Genomic DNA, 17080 nt, shown 5'->3' on the forward strand with positions numbered 1-17080 from the left:
TATATTTTAAAAACATTTAGTATAAGAATTATATTTTTTATTCGTTTTTGCAAATAATCGTACCCATAGTAACAAATTTAGCCTTTTGTGTACTATTTGCGGTTTTTACAAGATATATATTAGCATAGTATACCTTAAAACAAAGCTATAAAACGAACATAATAAACCATAACCGTGATATATCACTAATTTTAAAAATGGCTAGATGAGGACGATCTTTCTGGCAAGTTTTATGACGTTACTGTGACATCACTGTAGCCAAAACAGCAAAACAAATTTCACCATTGAAATCAGCAATTCTTTCTGTTTGAAATGGTATATAAATAGAGGTGATAGTGTTGATTTATGTACTGTATGAGCTATCAAAACACGTACATTACAGATCGATATTATAAGGTCGATTGTCACCCATAAATTGATTCAGATCGACATTATGTCGATAGGCAGTTCTAAAATTAAAAAGTAAAGTGATTTTTAATAAAACTAAAATTTTGGATGTATTTTTTTACTCTGTGCTAGTAAGAATATATATATACACATATAATTTTTCTTCAAAAGAACCTGGATACCATTATATATTTTCTAAAACTAGGTAAAATGAAGAATAAACTTGAATCCACGTTGGCTGAGTTCCACGATCGTACTCGCCGCTCCAAGAACATTATGGTCTACAATTTGAAAGAATCCAAGGACAGCGATGTCAGCAGGAAGAGGCAACACGACCTTGAGCTTGTAAACAAACTTTTTCTATCAATTCTTCCCACCACCTCGTTCAAAGACATAAAGACTTTTCGTGTGGGACAAAAACAACCGGGTAAAGTAAGGCCCCTTAAAGTCATTCTGGATAATGCGGCTGATGTTCCAGTTATTATCGGTAAATTTCGTGCTGATTCGGTGACTTTGGTCGACCCGTGCTTCGCATCTGTTAAGTTGTCCAGGGATAGAACTCCACGTGAAGTCTAGCACCTCCAGACCGACCTTGAACTCAGAATTGGACGAGGGTAAATCTCGTGGGGAGAATGACCTTACTATAAAATATGTAAATAACGTTCCTCAAATTATCAAGAAACCAAAAAACGTCTAACTTCCAACAGAACACCACACAAACTTAATTATTATTTTCAAAATGTGAATGGTATAAGAAGCAAATTGACTGAACTTGCTCTTAATGTGTCTATTTCCTCTTACAATGTTATTGCCCTGGTGGAAACAAATCTCTCCCGGGAAATTCAAAACTCAGAACTTGGTCTTGTTGATTTTATTATATACAGATGCGACAGATCAGTGGCTACTAGTGCAAAATCAAGCGGAGGCGGTGTACTTGTCGCTGTGCGCAACACTATTCCTAGCTATTTATTGGATACGTATCATTCTGCTATAGAATGTCTGTTTGTTTCCTGCACCTTATTATCAGGCTCCAATCTTCTTGGTTGTGTATACATTCCCCCTAACCAGCCGGCCACTACTTACAATGATTTCTGTGACTCTGTTGATGAGGCTATTGCCTGTGCTGGTTACTCTGAGAATGTATTATTGATGGGTGATTTCAACCTGCCTAACATGGAATGGTCTGCCTGTGATATTCGACAGGACTCTGGGGCATCTCGAAGTTTGATTAACTTGGCGTCTTTTCACAATCTGCAACAAATTAACTACACACCCAATTTCAGAGGGGTATATCTGGATCTCGTTTTCTCATCCATCCCTGACTCTGCAGTGTTCCCAGCTCAGGACGTACTAATCTCGGAAGATGCACACCATCCGGCGCTCTCCATCCTTTTGAGCCTAGAAAAGGCCCCTTTCTCGGCCAACGTAAGATATGTGCACGATTTCCGCCGTTGCAATATGGATGCCATATTCAGTGAACTCCAAGATATTAGCTATCCATTACTATACTCATCAACTGATATCGAAGCTTATTTTAACAGTTTCTGTGAAACTATACGTCAAACTGTGCCTAAGAACACTCCCCTGAGGAAAATTTACTCAACAAGCTTTCCAAAATGGTTCTCTAACGGTCTTAAGCGGTTGATTATTGATAAGAAAATTGCTCACAAAAAGTACAAGATGACTGAAAAGCCTTCGCATTTAGAAACTTTCCGTAATTTAAGAAGGCAATGCAAAGACCTGGTCAGGGCCTGTTTTCACAAATACACTAGTAATATTGAAAATAGTATACCTACTAATATCAAATCATTTTGGTCCCACATTAACAGCATAAAGAGTGACTCTACTGTTCCTACCATTCTGAATTTCGACTCTAAAGTGGCAGAAACTCCAATGGAAAAGTGTGAACTTTTCGCTGACTATTTCTCTACTGTTTTTAGTGATACAGCTGTCGCTATTCCTACATGTGACTTTGGGTGGAATTTCACGGCTCCTCCGTGTTCCATATCACCGACAGATGTGGAGAAAAGGCTAAAAGCACTTGATGCCACCAAGGGTGGGGGACAAGATGAGATCCCTCCGCTTGTATTAAAATTCTGCGCTCCTGTTCTGGCTCCACATCTCGCTGTCTTGTTCTCTGCCCTGTTGAAGCTTGGCGTTTTTCCCTCTGTGTTAAAGCGGGGTTTTGTTGTGCCCATCTTTAAGTCCGGCGACCGTAAAAATGTGAGGAACTACAGACCTATTGTGATCCAGTCTGCTATTGCCAAACTGTATGAAAACATTATCTTGGACCACCTATACTTTAATTTGCGGAAATGCATATCCCTGGAGCAGCATGGCTTCCTACAGTCCCATTCAACCATTTCTAACCTACTCGAGTTTCAGGAATATGTAATGTCGGCCTTTGGAAACTCAAGCCAGGTGGACTGCGTTTACTTAGATTTATCAAAGGCCTTCGACAGAGTGAACCATCACCTGCTGATTTCAAAGCTTGAGGGTTATGGTGTGCGTGGCTCACTCCTGAGGTGGTTGGAGAGTTACCTGAAAGACAGATTTCTTATCGTCAAATTTGATGGTCTTACCTCTAGCCCTTTAGAGTTTTATCAGGAGTCCCTCAGGGATCGCATCTGGGCCCCCTTCTCTTCAGCATGTTTATGGCAAAGGAAACTGAGGTTCAAGAGAAATTAAAATCAGTTGATAAAATGTTATCTCTTGAAAAGAAACTAACTGCTGAAGTAATTTTACAAGCTGAGAATGACAAAGAGTTCTATGATTTAGAGAAAAACAAACTTAAAAATTATGAATGCACTTCCTGCAGTATCTACAAAGATGAATTATCAAAAATGTTAAACTCAATAAAATCGTTGGAAGCTGCATCTGAAATCTTGCAAAAGGAAAATGAAACTTTAACAAATCGTATTAAAAGTAAAGATACCATAAACCCACCATGCTTTCACTGCTTCCCACCTAATAATAGCAGCACAACATGTGCAGTTAATACTAAAAATAATGACCTCTCAACTAACCAAGCTCGCTACACTGGGGAACAGATATTTACTATTAATAAAGCAAAACAAAAGAATTCTAGAAATTGTAGCAATTCTCAAATACAGGTTTCTACACCAAACTTTGTAACTCCCAACCCATTTGGCCCTCTAGCGGTTGAAGATGACAGTGAGTCTACTAGTAAAGCTATGGACAAGGAAGTTGTTAGAAAAAAGAATAAGAAGAAACGTAAAATGTTTTTTGTGCACTGACAGCCATGGTAGAGACCTAGCATGGTACATTAATAAAAAATCATCAGAATCTGGAATCGTACAGTTTTTATACAACCTGGTGGCCGTGTTCAACAGATTTTGAATGAAATCAATTTAAATGAAGGAAAGTTAGAGGAAAATAGCACCATGGTTATTGCCTGCGGCTCAAATGATGTATCTAGAAATGAGGCCAACACAGCAATTGACATCATCACAAAAACTATAAACAGTATGAGTGGAAACCAATTATCTTGGTTGACCTGCCTCTTAGGTACGATCTACCTGACTGGTCGTGCGTAAATTTAGAAATTAAAAGAACTAACAATGAGCTGCTAAGTATTAGTAATAATGTCAGCAATGTGACTCTGGTAAGGGCTAGTCAGGCAAGTAGAAGATTACATACAAGGCATGGTATGCACATAAATCAAATATGAAAGATTTGGCTGGCGCAGGAAATCTGCAAGGCCGGCGGAGAGTACCAAGCAACCACTACCGCCTGGGTGTGATGACTCTACAGAGGAACTGGAATTAATACAACCTTTATTAGCACCTTCGGAAAACTTAACAGTAACCGCCTCAAACCACCATCCATAACATGTACAGGTTATTTTAGAAGAACAGCCTAACTTTAATTTGATGTTCTGGAATGTGTGTAGTATACTAAACAAACTCCCTCTCATCGATATTTTTAAATAGTCAATATAAGACAGATGTACTGTGCATTGCAGAACACTGGTTGTCCTCAACTGATATAAACAATTTAGTGATACCTGGCTATGTTATCGCTGACTTTTTTCGCAAGAGAAAAAACATATTCATGGGGGTGTGCTTATCTGTGTTAAGGAAGGAACTGAATTTGTTTTTATGATAAATTGTCTTGTTTCTCGGAGGAACTTGTTTGTGAATTGGCAGCAATAATGCTGCCAACTTGGAAAACTCTAGTGGTAACTTTCTATAGATCTCCAGCAGGTAACTTATCACTATTCTATGATAAGTTATATGACATTTTGTCCTTCCTGCATTATAATAAATGTAATATAGTCTTTGTGGGTGACTTCAATGTCCAATTTTCTTAAACAGAAATGACTCAGAGGCCAAAGTACTATTCAACCTCATTGACAGTTTTGGACTAAATATTACTGTTGCTGAAGTTACAAGACCTACCCTTGGAGAGATGCAACAAAGGGTAGTTGTATTGATAATCTGCTGACGACTATTCATCAAGATACGGGAAAATCTACAGTCATTCACACTGGTGCTTCAGACCATATGGCCATCCTCTTCAAAGCTACTTTAGACAATGTAATGTCTAGGATTATACCACAAATGTTTATTGTTAGACCCATTTCTACTTTGGGCTCCTCACTTTTTACGTCTTACCTAGGTCTCACTAATTGGAATGATATATGTTATTAAGTCAAATGTTAACCTTAAGTTTAAGTTATTTTTAGAAAAGTTCTTATTGGCTCTGAACTGTGCTATGCCTTTAAAAAATAAGAAATCTAAATCTAAACAAAGTAAATGTTGCCTGGTATCATGAAGGTCTAAATAAGACAAAGCAGGAGCTTGATAGACTTTATTATATTATAAAAAACACAAGCAATGAGAAAAATATTGATATTAGAAATAAATATAGAAATCTTAAAAATGTTTACAGAAATGAAATAAAAAAAGCAAAGCTTGACTTTAATAACACTTTACTTGATAAAGCAACAAACAAAAGTAAATCTGCTCTGGAGCATTATTAAAATCATTTTAAATCAGTCAGGGCTAATAGTATGTCATCTAACTCATCTCATGTACTGGAACCTGATAGTTTTAATTCATATTTTGTTGGCTCAGTTTTGGAGACTTGCAAAAGTATTCCACCTAGCAATAATGACTATTCTTTCTACCTTGGTAAGCACTGTGCTCAGTGGAACTCTACAGTAAGCTTTTGCCTGAATGAATTTAAAGTGGAAGATGTTCATGCAGCTATCCTTTAGTTTAAGTAATAGCACATGTCTCGATTGTTATGGTATAAGTGCTCCTATTCTGAAAATGGCTGCCAACTCAATCTGTGAAATTCTAACTTATTTATTTAATGAAAGTGTTAGGACAGGTATTTTTCCTGATGTACTAAAGATAAACAAAGTGATTCCAGTACATAAGAGGGGTCCAAAGGACCAAACTTGTAATTATAGGCCTATAACTATTGTTACAGCAGTGTCAAAGGTGTTGGAGCGGCTAGTTCATAAGCAGTTGGTTTGCTATCTCGAAACCAATAATTTACTCAGCACTTGTCAATTTGGGTTTCGAGCTGAGCGGTGTACCATTGGCGCAGTCCAGTCCTTCATAAATGATTGCTTTGATGGTTTGGAACTAAAAAAATCTGTCAAGTTCAGATCTTATGACTTATCCAGAGCCTTTGATACTGTAAATCATCATATTCTATTAAATAAACTTAGGTCTTATGGTTTTTAGTCAACTTGCTGTCAGTTTTTTTAACTCATATCTCTCAAATAGGTGTCAATATGTATATTTAAATGGCTCTATGTCAGAAACTAGGCCTGTTAAGCTAGGTGTTCCTCAGGGATCCATTTTAGGACCTACTCTATTTATTTTGTATATAAATGACTTGCCTTTTAATCTCAATGACAATTATGTTAGTACGTATTTGTTTGCTGATGACTTAGGTCTTAAGGTCTGCGCAAAAACGAGGAACGAATGTAATGAGCTACTTAGTGTTAAGACCTCAATTGTAGATGATTGGTGTGCAGCAAATAAGCTCTGTGTAAATGATAAAAAAATTCAAGATTTACATATTACCTTTTCTAATAGGCCTAGTGATAATGAGGACTTAAGTCTTAAGTTTCTTTGGCATTTTTATACAATCCAATCTTAAATGGCAAACTCATATTGATTATGTAGCTTCTCGAATTTCCCGAGGTATTTTTCTTATAAGATCCCCTTAATGGAACAATTTCTGCTAAACACTTGCTTTTTATGTACTATGCCTATATTCATAGTTTCTTAACATATGGAGTAACTTTGTGGGTGCCAATCTCAGATTGCGAATAAACTGTTTGTGTTACAAAAAAAGAGCAGTCAGGCTTATATGTAATGTCCAGAGTCGTGAGCACTGTAAACCACTGTTTGTAAAATTAGGTGCATTAACATTGCCGTCTATTTATGTATTAAATGTTTTGTTATATGTCAGAGATAATTTATCATTATTTATTAATCAATGTGATGTTCATAGTTTATAGTACTCGTAATAGAAATAATGTAGTTGTACCAAAATGTAACTTTGCTAGCACTCAAGCCAGTTTTAGATATCAGGGAATCAAATATTACAATGCTTTGCCCAATCATATCAAGGTATTAAACAGATCAAATTTTAAAAATGTTGTAAAGAAAATGTTAGTAGATTCATGTTTGTACACTGTTGATGAATTTTTTAACTGTGATAAGAAGTAAGGATATTTAAAGTAAGCTATAGATTATTTATAATATGACGTTGTTATATACATAGTTAGTTGTATTCTGACAATAAACCATTTGAATTTGAATTTGAAAGATATTACAAGAAAAATACTATTTAACAAACTGCCACAATCAAAATACATTTCACAAGGTTAATGATTTCCCTATTAAATGAAGCTCGTCAATTACATACAATATTTGATAGCTAAATGCAGACCAGATCTGAATAAGGGTGTATATATTGCTTTTTACTCTTTTTATTGTTGTACTTGTTTATTATGTATTGTATAAAGTTAACTTTTTAAAAATCATATAAATTGTCGATTCGTGTTGTTTGTTAATTGTTATTTATTTATATTATTTATTACTGATATAATTCAGTATTTAATGTTGCTGTGAATTATTACATAGACGTCTTCTTATGCTGTACATATTTATCTACTGTTAACTCAATTTGTTAATTTTTATACTTGGTTATGATATTTTCCATTATATGTGCAGACAATTTATTTATTAAATATGACTTAACTACTATATTAAATTGATTAATGAACTAGAAGCATTTATGTAATAGCTGCTAAATAGTAATTTATAAATGACGAAGTCTAATGTATCATTGTATGTCTAATGACTAATAAAGTTCTTGATTCTTGGCAGTGTTATTACCACGAACTTCCTTATTTATGCTGACGATATGAAGATTTTTGAGAGAGTCCCCACTAACCTGGGACACAAAGCATTACAAAATTCTCTGAACAACATTGGAGACTGGTGTCGTGCGAACGGAATGGAGTTGAATGCGACTAAGTGTGTTGTCTTATCCTACAAACATGGTGCTAATACTTTCACCAATGAATACTATTTAAACAACACTTTATTGAGGGGAGTGGATAAGGTCAAGGATCTGGGGGTAATTATGTCACCTTCTCTCAGTCCCCATGAACACATTCCACAAATTATCGCAAGAGCTAACTCGTTATTGGGGTTTATATTTAGATCCACGAAACACTTCAAGTCACCATACACTCTTGTCGTCTTGTATAAGTCTCTGGTTCTCCCTGTTCTGGAGTATGGATCGGTCATTTGGTCGCCCTACCAATTCAACCATATCGACCAACTACAGAGTGTCCAGGAGCGCTTCATCAGGATGCTTGGCTCCAGGTTGGGTTTCACTTACTGCACAACTCCTACAAGCGAAGTCGAGAGTCAATTGAACCTCCTACCTCTACATAGAAGACGTCAGGTCATGGATCTGGTAACTCTATTCAAACTGGTGAATGGACTGCTTGACTGCCCAGGTCTCCTCAGTGGCATTGACTTCTCCTATGGGAACACCTGGTGATTTTTTAGCACAAAACACGTATGTAACCAAAGGGTCCTAGGTGCAGATATGAGTAGGCCATCAAAGCCTATAGACTTGGACTATAAATCTAAGGACAGTGGTAAATATTGTACATTGGAATGTGCAGGGTTTTCTTGGAAAGAGAGATGAAGCTAATTTGTTGGCAATGAAATTTTAATACAGACATGGTTGTGTGTTTGTGAACATTGGTTGAGCAGCGATGAACTGATGGAGGTGAGTCTACCAGATTTTTAAATTGATCAGCGCATTTTGTAGATCTTCGGGCCAAAGAGGGGGGCACTGCAATATTTTTAAGATCCAGATGGCTGGGCGAGGAGATGACTTTTTTAACAGAACTGTCTAGTCAATATATCTGTGAAGTAGCTGCTGTATTTATAAAGGAGATTAACCTAGTTTGTATCGAAATATATAGAGTACCTGACGGTCAGAACTTTGACAATTTTATTGAGCACATGTATGAATTGTTGAGTAATTTTATGAATAGTAATAAGAATAAGGCATCAATTATGCTGTGTGGCGATTTTAATATTGATATTTTAGTCAATGACTCTAGGAAAGCTAAGTTTTTAGATTTACTTTTAGGTTTTAAACCTTTGGACAACCATTTCTGATGTAACTAGGCCTAGTACGAATTTTGTGGATGGCGGATCATGTATTGACAACATTGCCACTACTGTACATTTTGACAGAATTGAGAATGCTGCAGTGGAGCCTATGGTTATGTCAGACCATCATGCGATTGTTCTAAAATGCAAATTGTTACCAAGGAAAGATAACGTTACCAGTCATGTAAATAGTAGGCTAACCAATGTAAATAGTTCTAAGCAAAAAGATTTTAAAATTGTCAGAACAATTGATTATATCAATTCATTGTATTTTGTCACTCTAATTAGTAAAATTAACTGGTTGCTTCTGTATGAGTTAAATAGCATAGATGATAAATTTGACTATTTTTTAAATAAATTTTATGAACATTGTGAATATTGCTTTTCCTATTAAGTATGTACCAGCTGTTAGGGATTATTGTAAACTTCCCTCTTGGTATAATACAGACCTCAAAGAACTTAAGGAAAGTTGTTTATATATGTATGCTCAGTATAAGTCTACAGGCATAACCTACTTTAAAGAATGTTATACGAAATTAAAGAAGAAATATAAAAGCGATGTTAGAAGTTGTAAGCTACGTTTTAATTGTGAGAGGGTGTCATCTGCTAAAAATAAACCTAAAATTATGTGGTCTATTATTAATGAAAATATAAGTAATAGTGATAGGTCTAAAAAGTACAGAAGTTGGAAGTAGTCTAACAGCTTGTGATTTCAATAACTTTTTTGTGAATAGTGTAAATGATCTCATTGCTAATGTGCCTTTTTTCTAGTCAGTCTATGTCATACTATTTAAGTAAGTTAAGTTGTAATGTGTCTAACTGTGAATTTAGTATTACTGAAGTAAAGATTGAACAGATGTATGATGCTATTAATTTGTTAAGTAATAGTTCATGTCTGGATGTGTATGGTTTTAATTCTGAGCTGTTGAAACTTGCTGCACCCTTTTATTGCCGAAGCTCTAGCCTATCTCTTGAATCTTTGTATTAATAATGGTACATTTCCAAGGTGCCTTAAGCTGGCAAAGGTTATACCACTGTATAAAAAAGGTTCACGGAAAGAACATAAGAGTTTTAGACCTGTCTCGATAATTCCAATTGTTTCAAAAGTGTTTGAGGTAATAATAAATAGGCAAGTAATTCAGTATTTTGAAAGTAACCTATTGTTATCAGATAGTCAGTTTGGTTTTTAGGCCTAAGAGAGGAACACTAAATGCTATTGTAAAAATTTATGAAGAACTGTATTCATGTGTAGATGATAAAAAAGTGGTCATAGGCAAGTTCTTCGACATGTCTAAAGCCTTCGACACGGTAAATCATGAAATTTGTTAGATAAACTTAAGTATTATGGTTTTGATGATCTGTCCTTTACAATTTTTTAAATCATATCTGAAAGAGAGATATCAAATGGTTGCTTTTAATGGAAGCTCTTCTCAATACAATGCAGTTACAGCAGGGGTTCCACAAGGATCCATTTTGGGACCTGTATTATTTATAATTTATGTAAATGACCTGCCAGCCTCCATAAATAACAATGTGACAAGATTCATACATGTTTGCAGACGACCTAGCAATCTTACTGAATGGTAAAAATCTTAATGTAGTAAATGATTCTCTACTAGTCGCTAACTCAATTGTGAATGATTGGTGTGCGGCGAACGTCCTCTGTGTAAACCATGAGAAAACTCAGGAGATTAATTTTAATTTGCAACATAAACCTAACCATGATAATGTAAAGTTTCTAGGTGTTCACCTCCAAGAGAATCTGAAATGGAACAGGCATATAGAAGTTTTATGTAAAAAATTAGCAAAAGGCATTTTTTATGTTGTTAAGATTGAGATTAATTGTAAATATTGAAACATTAACTGCAGTATACTATGCACACATCCAGAGTCATTTGTCCTATGGAGTTATTTGTATGGGGCAATGATCCTAACACCAAAAGACTTTTGATATTGCAGAAGAGAGCTATTAGGATAATGTGTAATGTAAACAATAGAACCCATTGCAAACCTTTGTTTTAGACAATTAGAGGTTGTTGACTGTGCCTTCTATATTTTGTTCTGGATGTATTACTGTATGTTAAAAATAACTTGCAGACAATAACAGTAAATAGCTCTATACATAATTACTTTACTAGAAATTGTTCTAAATCTTAGAGTAAACTACTGTACCTACCAGTGTACCAAAAATAGTTTTGTAGAGATAGGTATTAAAATTTATAACATGTTACCAAATCATATTAAATGTCTAGATTTTATTAGGTTTAAGAAATTGCTTAAAAAATATCTTAGTAAATCTAGCAGCATACAGTTTAGATGAAGTTATAGATCATATTGAAGCTAACATAGTCTAGTTATGAATATTTTACTTTTATAATACAATTTGTTTTGTATGAGATGACGATGCCATGCATACCACATTTGTAACGGCAATAAAAAATTCTGATTCTGATTCCATCTCAAGAGGAACTCGTTCGATAACCATCTTCCGTAGACGCTACCATCCTACTTACTACGCTTACCACAGCGGTCTCTCTAGACTTCTTAGAACTGGAAGTGATGCTGCTCCACATGTTGACTTCTTCAATGAGACTGTCGCATCATTCAAGAGAAAAGTGGCTTCCCTTGTAAACAACTAACTAGTAGCCTGCCCCCTCGCGCGCGCGCGCACACACACACATACACTCAAACACGCACGTCACTGGTATGCATGTAGTGGATTTAGTTTATATTTATTTGAATGTTACATTATTTAAGATGTTAAGATGTTGTTGATTAATTTTTATGTTTACGCATGTTCCTGATTATTTATCTTTTCTTGCATGTCGCTAGTTATTTATTATTACTTTTGCATGTGTCAAATTCTGTTATCACTTAGTTGTTATTTAATTCTTATCATACACAACACATTTATTACTGTTGCTTCGTTTTTATATTTAACTATTTATTATTGTTTTTGTTTTTTTACCTTTTTGTTGATTATATGTTAACTTATATTTATTACTAATTCACTGTTTTTTTATTACTTATTTTAACACGGTTTGTTATTTAATTATATATGTATACATTATATTAGTGCTATTAATAATTTATACTCTTTTTAACTTATTACATGTACAAGTGGTGTAATTCCGTTGGAAGAATAAATAAATAAATTGGCTATATTAATATTTATAATATTATCTCACTTCACCAGGTGCAACCCCATCTCTTTTTTATAAAAAAAGAAAAACACTTTTTTTGGGTAGTCATATATTTAAAAAAATTATTTATGCATAATGTTTTTATACCATAATAATTATCTCCACATTTTCCTGAAAAAATAAAAATGTATTTTTACAGAAAGTTTAAAGTACGGGTACAAAACACTCAAAAATGGCCTGACATTTTTGAGGAATAAATAACTGCCAATTTGAGGTTTAAGGCAAGTAAGGACATCTTAGTTATTAATTTTTAAATAATAATAATAAGGAGTGTATGCAAACTAAGCAGGAGAAAACAGTATAATATTGTTTTAAAACTAGTTTATGATTTTAATTCTCACCATCTGAATGTGAACTTTGTGAGATTTACAGCCTTTTCTATATGCAACTAATTTCAGGTTATAATCAACTTATTTCCATTTCACCAAAACCAGCAGCAAAAACAACAATGTTATTGCATCCTGGAATAAACCTGAAAATGTTCTCTGGTTCAAATATTTTAAACCTGTGGTTGCTAAAATCAAAGTAAATACAGTTATATTGTATATTACATCAGATTTATTTATCAGAAAACAATAAAATGGAATTATAAATTTAAATAAATAATCTGCACACATATGTTAAACCAAACAAAATAAATAAAAATAATAACAATTGCAACATTATGGTATGTTTTGTAATACTGGAAGGAATAGTTCATGTGATTAATTATAAGGGTAAAATAACATGTTAAGGAAAGAGAATGCACAAATTAACTGTAATCAGCCACATCATACAGTAACTGTTTCAGTGCTTCTGAATCGATACTGTTGTGGTTTGTGTCTTCAGTGACATCACCAGACAAGGACAGATGTTGCAATCTGTCTGACGGAGACATCACAAAGGAGAAGAAATCTGTAGGCTCAGGATAAGTGTCACTCATCACATGATCTTCCCCGGACATAGCTTGGTGTTCCTCAAGACCCTCTTCTTGATGCTGATGTTCTTCAATGGTGTTTTCAGCATCCTTTTCTTTATTAAAATTAGATGTTTCACTTTGTTGCATTGTATTCTGAAAATATACATTCCACTAAATTGGCAACCTACTTGAGCTAAGGAATATTAAAAACTTTAAATCATATACAAGTAGTATACTTCAATTTCAACTGCAATAAAAGTTAATATTTGGTACATCTGAATTATGTGAGTCTACCTGAATATAAATAATATGCTCAAAATTAATATCAAATGAAAAATAAAATAAAATAATTCACAACAAATCTGATTTAAAACCGACAATGAAGATAAAAATTCTCGCTATAGTTATTTATGTACAGGGTGACAATTAAGTCTTGGGATGACTTTATAACTTTTAACAAGAGATATCACAACCAAATTTGGCATACTGTTACTGGTAATAGTAAGTTACTTCTCGTGTACATTGTGATCATGTCAACTTTGGGGATTTTGCAAAAATCATAGATAAATAATCATAAATAACACTATTGATCAAGCACTGTATAATTATTCAATATTTTATAAAATTTAAATGTAAACAAATGTTTTGCCACTTTGGGTAGTGTTATAGGTAAACCGCTTACAAAAAGACCCTGGATGATTTGAGTTCCCGCAGGGTGGGGTAAATACCCCCTGCGACTGTGATGCCGCCCTCTCCCAGTACCCCCACCACTTCTTGGTATTCGCTCTATCGGATCATCTGATTATCAGCTCAGTCAGTCTCGTTCACAGCTATGATTCGTTCAGTTGAACCGGGCAGTACAGAGTTACTGACACTTCCCGCTAGAGCGTGTTATACTGGTCATCATGTTGACCGAACAAAATGAACAAATGATCGACTGTATGTAATGACCGAGTGAACAAAAGGATCTGCTAGTAAACAAGTGTTTGAATAGAGGAAGAAACAGCATATCGTACAGTGAATGGATAGATATATAACAATAAATGTATTATTTCAGGAATCTAGTAAATGTAAATATATCTATTAACCCATTGGCTTATACATATTTTTACTATCAGCTCAACTGGAGTTATCCTATTAAAAATGCTAAAAACGTAAGAGTTTTGTTATATGTTTATACAAAATTTATTTTTCAAGTTATTTGGTTATATTTTATATCTTTTTGGATTAACATGAAATGGGCTTTAATAATAAATAGATAGTGATATATTTGGTCATAATTTAAAAATAATAATGCTGTACAAAGTAAAAAAGTTTTGTAGTTTTTTAATTAAAAATCTTTTTTACTCAAATAATATAAAATAAAATATCCCATTGTTGCTTTTATTTTATTTGAAATGTATTTCTCTACCTAGCAATACTGGAATATGTGTGTATATACGCATAGTTTGTCAGAATAAATGTTTTTTCTAAATACTGAAAATTCCAAGAATATTGATTTTTTTTTCTCTTGTACTACACTAATATTCTTATAGTAACTTATTATTCATTTAAATTTCAATTAATTGTAGTATTGCAGTTTTTCTTATGTGTTACAAAAATATTAGTCTAATTTATACTAACATTTGGTTGAAAAAGGAGTTAAAAAAAAATTATTTAGATGGCGCTGTACTTGTCACGGAATGGTTCCGTGATATAAATTTTGAACCCAGACTAGCTGTCACGGAACCGTTCCGTGATACAAGTCCAATGGGTTAAAACTGATTTAAGAAAAGTAATTGTAAGTTACCAGATACATTATTAAATATTTTAAAATTTAATACTTATAATCAATGGACTTGGTTGATTGATATACCTTTGATTTATCATAAGTAAGGTTATTCCTTACAAATGTTTTAAATAAATTACTAAAAACACTGCTCGTTTGAAAATAATTTCCTTTTATAAATAACAAGATATTTTATATCCAACCGATTAACTTCCCACCACTTTTTATAATAATTCCCAGACTTCCTACTCTCCCCGTTGTTATACGATTACGGTTCTATTCTTAATTGGTTAGCAGTGAACAAAAGTAACAAATGAACAATTTTGAGGACCTAGTGTAACCTAATGCAGAACCTCTATAGTTTTAGTTAGTTCCTTATGATGTTAAGCTATTTTTCATGGATAAGAATTTTAAAATGAACTTAATAATAATATTGTAAGTTTTAATGATCATTAAAAATAATATATCTGTTTTGGAAAATATCAAATTTATTCAGTTAGCAGGAAATAGTGAACGAAACGTTCGAGGTGAACGGGTCTTTTGAAACACTCTGATCCGGATCACTCGTTCATTTAACTGACCAGTTCAAATTGAACGGGTCACGACCGAACGACACTATAACAGCTGTTTAGGGTCAGTTAACTTTGGATTACATGTCATAAATATTACAATTATTTTCCAGAAGTATTAAATGTTCTGAGGAACTTTTCCAATGTTTCTCACCATTTAAACATTCCATGGACTTCTGAAAATATTTCAAACCCAAAATTAGCCAAATTGATACAGTCGTTCTCGAGTTTTAGTGAGACTAAAAAAAAAACGTCATTTTATTTTTATATATTTCGAAGATTTATACACCAAGCAAACAGTACAAAGTGGACAAATCATGGCTGCAGGCTATAAAAGTTCTAATGATAATACCTTGTATGGATATCATGAATATTCAACAGCTGTAAAATGTGTCTACCTTTTCACTGATGAAATATTTTAAAACAACTTACTGATACAGCAGTTTTGGGAGATTCAATACTGCTTCCTTGTGCTGAGATCGTACACTTATGTGTTCGCTCACTCACCTAAAATACAATATAAATATCAGTATATCAGTCAAAATAAAATATTTCTTTTTTTAATCTATTAGGTTCATTTATATTTATTGTTGTAATTATATCTTAGAAATAAAGTTCCATGATTATGCTGAAGACATAATCTGCAAAATCAGAATTGTTATTTTTACATAAATAGTTATAATATGATAAACTAATTTAAGTCCCATTATTCTACAGTTAAGTTTATTTATTAGTTATATTTCTCCCTTTTTTACACATTTAGTTATAAATTAAAAAAGGACAATAAACAACAATCAATAAAAGTAATTCAGATACTGTGTAAGAATATCACTTCTAAAACAATTTATAAGACTTTTGATTAGACATTCTGATTACCTGAAAATTGATAATCTACCAGCATCTTAACTACTTTTGGCTTGCTATTCTCTTCCTGTATTAAACCGGGTTGAACTAGTTCCTACATTTTTTATAATTCACCTCAAAAGTATGTTTGTGCTGTTTTAAGAAAACATTAAGTTTTATTTTCAATTTATATTTTTTTGTTTGAAAAAGTCTTAATGCAACAACAATCCAATCAATGTAACTAGAGCTCATAAAATTGTGTGTTCTTGGTTGACTAGTAATGAACTTCAAGTTTGCTCTAAATAGAAGCTCTCTATTTTCACTACACACGTCTAAATGAACAGCTCGGCAATAGACTTCCTCTGACCTCTGGTTGACATTAGCTTAAACACCATGTCAGTACAGTTTCTAAGAAATCCTGTCATCTGAAGTTGTACTCATGTTTGTAGTCACATAATTTTTTTGTTTATAAAAGTAAACATAATGACAAACACACATTGTAGATATAAGAGAGACACAAGCAACTTCACAACATATTCAACATTACACAAAGTGTATTATATATCTTTTTGGATTAACATGAAAATGGGCTTTAATAATAAATAGATAGTGATATATTTGGTCATAATTTAAAAATAATAATGCTGTACAAAGTAAAAAAGTTTTGTTGTTTTTTAATTAAAAATCTTTTTTACTCAAATAATATAAAATAAAATATCCCA

The 17080-nt window shown here is 33.3% G+C and overlaps 1 protein-coding gene across 1 annotated transcript in view; it reads right to left on the reverse strand.

Moving 5' to 3' along the window:
- Window positions 1-13264: 13264 nt before the first annotated feature.
- Window positions 13265-17080, reverse strand: part of LOC124359872 (zinc finger protein 708) — a 32212-nt gene continuing 28396 nt past the window's right edge. Inside the window, 2 exon segments of the mRNA XM_046812979.1 lie at window positions 13265-13331; window positions 15948-16022. Coding sequence (XP_046668935.1) covers window positions 16015-16022 — 8 coding nt within the window. The 3' untranslated portion in view covers window positions 13265-13331; window positions 15948-16014.

Source organism: Homalodisca vitripennis, chromosome 4, assembly GCF_021130785.1.
Source record: "Homalodisca vitripennis isolate AUS2020 chromosome 4, UT_GWSS_2.1, whole genome shotgun sequence".
Taxonomy (NCBI): domain Eukaryota; kingdom Metazoa; phylum Arthropoda; class Insecta; order Hemiptera; family Cicadellidae; genus Homalodisca; species Homalodisca vitripennis.